The sequence below is a fragment of the Panicum virgatum genome, chromosome 5K (assembly GCF_016808335.1).
Source record: "Panicum virgatum strain AP13 chromosome 5K, P.virgatum_v5, whole genome shotgun sequence".
Taxonomy (NCBI): domain Eukaryota; kingdom Viridiplantae; phylum Streptophyta; class Magnoliopsida; order Poales; family Poaceae; genus Panicum; species Panicum virgatum.
This window is the reverse complement of record NC_053140.1, coordinates 34226914-34232409: the sequence shown is the minus strand read 5'-3', so window position 1 is coordinate 34232409 and position 5496 is coordinate 34226914. Positions and strand designations below refer to the sequence as shown.

Genomic DNA, 5496 nt, shown 5'->3' with positions numbered 1-5496 from the left:
CCCCATACGCAAACAGTTAGAACTTTTGATCGGAGAAATACGGCCCGCGCTGCTTCTTCAGGCAATGGTGGGAGGATGTATCACCTTAAGTGATGTACAACCACCCCGTGCGCGGCTGCGTATCGGCGGGCATGTGTGGTTACTCAATCCGCCGTATGGCGTTTGTAAAACTCTTTCTCTCTTAAGTTACGGGGTGTTTGAGAATACTCTACTCCACCAAATTTAGTTCCAATCCATGAAAAAAAAAATATCCAAACACCTCAACCAGCTCCACTCCACTTTGTAAAAAATTGGCTCCACTCCACCTTTTTTATGGAGCTTCTCAAGAGGTGCTCCACCAATTTTTGGAGCTGGTGGAGTTGGCTAAAATTACACACTAATGCCACTGATTAAAAAAAATCGTTTCGATCCGTTCTATTTCGTCGGTCAGCCCCTCCCTCGCACGGTCCTCTCCCGCAGCCGCGGACTTGGCCATGCCGCCGCCGAGCTTCCCAGTAGTCCCCGCCGCCGAGCTTTTACTCCTCCGCCGCTGCTGTAGGTCGTGATGGAAGCTGTTACTCTCTCGATCCCTTTTCTCTCATCTTAGCTTCCGCCCTCTCTTGCTTGCATTGGTACCTGCGTCTCTCGATCTGGGTCCCCAGTGAGACAATTTGGACATTTGGTGATGGTGTGCGCCACCGCTGCTGCCGCAGGTGGGCTCAGCCGCCGCCCCCACGAGCCGGAGTCCTGGCAGTGCGGCCTCCGCTGCTGTCTCCTGCTTGCAGCAGGCCGCCGTCGCCACTAGCCCCTGCAGCTCCCACCGGCCGCCGCCGCAGCTCCCGCACGACGCCGAGGAAGGGGACGGGGAGGTGGCGTGCCTTGCCGCCACCTGGGCCCCTCGTACCGACGCTCTGTCCGATTCAGATCAGGAGGATGAAGAAACTGACACGCGGGACCCATGTGGAAGTGAGGTGAGAGGCTGGTGGGCCAACCTGGGCTTAGTTGGGCTGGTTGGATATCTGCTGGGCTAGGGGGTAGAAAGAGTTGGGCTGGCCTTTTAGAATTGTGGAGTGGAGCCACAGAATACCCAAATAGAATGGATTATAAGTGGTGGAGTGGAGTGAAGTTGTTGAGTAGAGTGACTGTTTTGGGAGTGGAGTATTCCGAAACAGGCCTTTAATTTCGAGAGGCTCCCCTCTCCCTAAAAAAAGAGCTGCCTTGGCAGCCACCTTCCTAATTCTTTTCGTCTTCCTCCATCAGTTTAATCTTTCTGAACTCGCATTTTGGTGGTACTCCCCTTAATTGGAGGTTCTTTACTTTCTTGTGATCCTATAGTCCTGTACTGTGCCCGCATGGTTAGGGTTCCATGTTCCCTCAGTGGTTCTTAATTTGCTTCTGATTTACATACTTCCCTTCTATGTGTTTTGCTTCATTATGTGATAATTATAGTGTTTTCTTCACATTTCTTATGTATATTGATCGTGCACATGTATAACTACTGTACTCAATAAATGATTCGATCTTATAAATATGTTTGTAGCTTTATAGCATCTCCAAGAGATTTTTCATATCTTTTCTACTTTACAGGAATAGAGATTTTGGTGAAAAAAATATCCTCCAACAGTCTCTTCAATTGAATATCTAAGGAAAAAGTCCATTTTTGGCCATCCAACTATCGCCTGAGTTTGATTTTGGCCATACAACTTCAAAACCGTGTATTATTGACCATCCAAGTATCAAAACCATTCACATTTGGCTATTCTGTGGCTTTTGTTGGGTGGTTTTGGTGATGTTGCTGATACATGGTGGTGGGGCCTACATGTCAGCTTATTTTTTATCTCTCATATTTCTCTCTTTCTTTCCCTCTCTCTTATTTCTCTCCGCCGCGCGCAGGGCGCGGCGCCGCAATCGCCGCCGCGCGCAAGCCGCCGCAACGGTCTTCGCCGTGCACAGGCCGCTGAAGCCGCTGCTGCGGTCTCCGCCGCGCGCAGAACACTCCCGCCGCCGCCGCCGCTCCGGAGGAGGAGAGGCTGAGCTGAACAGGGATCCAGGCCGGATGATGGGGAGGCAGAGGGCGGCGGCACTAGAGGCACCGCTAGCCGCTGGTTGGCGCGGCGTGCTGCTTGCTATTGGCGGAGACCGCGGTGGCGACTTAGGCGGCCTGTGCGTGGCGGTGGCAGCGGCCTGCCCTGCGCGCGGCGGAGAGAGAAATAGGAGAGAGAGGGGAAGAAAGAGAGAAATATGAGAGAGATAAAAAATAAACTGATATGTTGGCTCCACCGCCATGTGTCAGCCACGTCACCAAAACCACCTTGCAAAACCACCAAATGGACAAATGTGAATGGTTTTGATACTCGGATGGTCAAGAATACCCGGTTTTGATGTTGCATGGCCAAAATCAAACTCAGGCGATAGTTGGATGGACAAAAATGAACTTTTCCAATATCTAAATATAGACATCTTCTATTCCGGATTTCTCGCTATCTGAAGATGAAGGGCGAGAATAGCTCTCTAGACTACATACAAAATATAAAAAAGTTGTTGGAAAGTATAAGATATAGAAAATGACTTTTACGAAAATGACTTTTACTCAAATGACTCTCTAAATGATGATTTAGAGAGTAGTATATATATATATATATATATATAGGCGCTATTTAGGGCGCAGGGTGCTGGATTATTATCCAGCGCGCTACCCCCCACGCTAGCCCCCCACCCGAAACCGGAAAATGGAATCCCAAAACCAGAAAATTCTTTGTTCAACCGGAAAAACCCATGAACAGGGATTTGAAACCGGAAAATAGAATCCCGAAACCGAAAAATTCTTTGTTCAACCGGAAAAACTCATGAACAGGAATTTAAAACTGGAAAATTCTTTGTTCAACCGAAAAAACACATGAACAGGGATTTGAAACCGGAAAATGGAATCCCAAAACCGGAAAAACCCATGAACCATAATTTTTCTGTTAGGCTAAATTTTCCGGTCACACAGAACAATTTCCGGTTTGAACCTCCTAATTTTTCGGCTGCGGAATGGATGAGCTAAATTTTCCGGTCACACAGAATAATTTCCGATTTGAACCTCCTAATTTTCCGATTGCGGAATGGATGTTTATCTTTTTCCGGTTTAAAAAAGAATTTTCCGATTTTTGGATCACATTTTTCCGGTTTCGGAGTTGGGGGAGGGGCGTGGTCTCGATGACAGCCTGACAGGTGGATGGACAGTGTGCTGAATAACTTATTTAGCACCCTGAGTGCTAAATAGAGAATATATATATATATATATATATTGCATAGTGTTCTATGGTGTTTTGGTATTAGCAATAGCAGGTGATGTGCAAGGCAGCCAAGAAATAAAAAGAACTGCGGTCGCTCTTCTATCAGCAAGAGAGCTAAGTATACGGGCGCAGGCGTAGCGCGCAGGCCATCCTAGTTAAACTTATAGTTCTAAAATTCCAAATTGGAAGCTACAGATACGCTTGCTCGCCGCAACACCGCTTCATCTGCTCGTCGGTGACTGCACTGCTCCGTCGCTCATTGTGAATGAACCAGAAAGTGGATCTAAGGAAGTAGAGGAGAGAGTGAGGGAACAGATAAAAGGAGGAGAGGCCTGCGGATAAGGAAGGGGAAGGAAGCCGAGATGATAAGGTTTCGACGAGCCTACATTGGGAGGACGAAACTTTTTAGCTTGTGCGTCTCGATTTGTATCCCCATGATTTAACGTTCATCTAAGAAAATCCACCAACTCTTTACCTAAATACTGCTCCGTCCTAATAAAATAAATGCACTTCTAGTATTCAAAATTTATCTCAAAATAAATGTATATATCTATGGATAAATGCACTTCTATCCGAGATGATAAGGTTGTCTTTTTCTACTTTCTTTCCTCCCAAGATGTAATCATTATATTTTAATTAAATTATATATGTAATTTCTCACTAACGTTGATCTCCGCACCTAAATTTTAGAAGAGCACTTATTTTGGGATGGGGGGTACATAGGAAAAGATGGATTTCCATATAGTTTTGAAATAACAATATAGGGAACGGAATATCCCTACGGTACCATAAATTTTGGTAGACAAAGAGAAAAATTTAGGGAAAATTCATTCTAGTCGTGAAAATCACCCGTAGACATCTTTCAATACATAATTAATTCTTTGTCGCAAGTGCTGATATATTGCAAGAAATTGATGATAGAATATATTTTGTAAATAAAATTTCCCCCAAATATTCTATTACCATTTATTTTTTAGAAAAAAGGAACGAGGTGGTGGGTACACGAACAGATTATTAGTCAATCTTTAACATGCGGTGCAGCTGCAGCCGCGTTCACTCGTGAGCTCATCTGCTCGCAGTCGCAGTTGCAGCTGCAGCGGACCGCGCCTGCAGCACCTTGGCAAACTCGGCGATGGGCTCCGGGTCCGGGATGACCCCCTTGGCGGCGTCGAGCGCGGCGAAGCGCTCCGCCCACGCGGCGAGGAGCGGGACCCGGCCGGCGTCCAGGAGCTTGATGCCGCCGGTGATGATGTCCCACGCGCGCAGCCACCCGATGAACCCCCCCAGCGCCACGTCCAGGTAGCCGGGCGCGTCGCCGGCGAAGAATGATCCCTTCCCGCCGGAGCGCTCCGCGAGGGCGCCCTGCAGCGCGTCCAGCGCCGCGAACGCCTCCGCCGTCGCCGCCGCCCGCGCCTCCTCCGTCGCCCCCAGCAGCGCCGCCACCATCGCGCCTTGTAACTGCACGTACGTGCCGCGTAATCAATCACCATTTCAGTGTAAAGGACACGCGTGCACACGCATACCTTGCCGTCGACGTAGGCGGCCCAGAAGCGGGCAACGGCACGGTCGTAGGGGTCGGCGGGGAGGAGGGCCGGGCCGGCGCCGGGGAAGGCGTCGTCGAGGTACTCCAGGATGAGGAGGGACTCGCACACCGGCTTGCCGCCGTGGAGGAGGACGGGGACCTTCTTGTGGACGGGGTTGGAGGCGAGGAGCAGCTCGCTCTTGTCGGCGAGGTCCTCCTCCACGTTCTCGTACTCGAGGCCCTTGAGGTGCAGCGCCACCCGCACGCGGTTCACGAACGGGCTCGCCCACGAGCCCAGCAGCTTCAGCTGCCCGCCGGCCTCTCCTCCGGCCATCCTCGCCGTCCTGTGCGCGCAAGGGGTGGTGTGGCCTCGCGGTCTGGCTCCGCGCCGGGCTTGCGTATGAATGTGAACCGAAACGAGGCGCCGTATGTGTATGTGTAGCTACGGTACGCGCATCGTCGGGCTTGGACAAATGCGGGAAAAATCTCCGACCCCCGCGACAATGTGTCAATGTGACATACTAGTACACATCTCTATCTCTAATAGACGAAACCTGGCCCGGCACTTTGTGAAAATCGAGCGCACATAGCGCCACGTCTACAACAAATATGGTCCATTCGATTATGAACAAACAGCCAGATAAAAGTTAGTTACTCCATCCGTCCATAATTACAGGACCGAGCACGCAAATTAATACTATGTGTAAAATTACTAAA

At 49.6% G+C, this 5496-nt stretch overlaps 1 protein-coding gene and 1 long non-coding RNA gene across 3 annotated transcripts; one reads left to right on the top strand and one right to left on the bottom strand.

The window, feature by feature from the left end:
* The first annotated feature begins 426 nt into the window (after window positions 1–426).
* On the top strand, window positions 427–1309 carry LOC120709529. The gene is made up of 2 exons (XR_005689716.1): window positions 427–538; window positions 693–1309. It is a non-coding gene; the product is annotated as an uncharacterized LOC120709529 (long non-coding RNA).
* A 2800-nt stretch (window positions 1310–4109) lies between these two features.
* On the bottom strand, window positions 4110–5295 carry LOC120709527 (probable glutathione S-transferase GSTU6). 2 transcript variants are annotated; one of them, XM_039995198.1, is made up of 2 exons: window positions 4781–5295; window positions 4110–4709 (listed from the first exon to the last, which is right to left on the bottom strand). In XM_039995198.1, the coding sequence occupies exons 1-2, from the start codon at window positions 5111–5113 to the stop codon at window positions 4323–4325; spliced, it is 720 nt and encodes a 239-aa protein (XP_039851132.1). In that variant the 5' UTR covers window positions 5114–5295; the 3' UTR covers window positions 4110–4322. The 2 variants fall into 2 exon arrangements, with proteins under 2 accessions (XP_039851132.1, XP_039851131.1); XM_039995197.1 differs by having other exon boundaries at window positions 4110–4715; window positions 4781–5294.
* Window positions 5296–5496: the final 201 nt, after the last annotated feature.

Excerpts from the sequence above, each read along its gene's own strand:
- LOC120709527 (XM_039995197.1), bottom strand. The coding sequence starts at position 5,113 with ATGGCCGGAGGAGAGGCCGGCGGGCAGCTGAAGCTGCTGGGCTCGTGG. Across the intron at positions 4,716-4,780 it reads CCGCCTACGTCGACGGCAAG|TTACAAGGCGCGATGGTGGC; the intron begins GTATGCGTGTGC and ends ACGTACGTGCAG.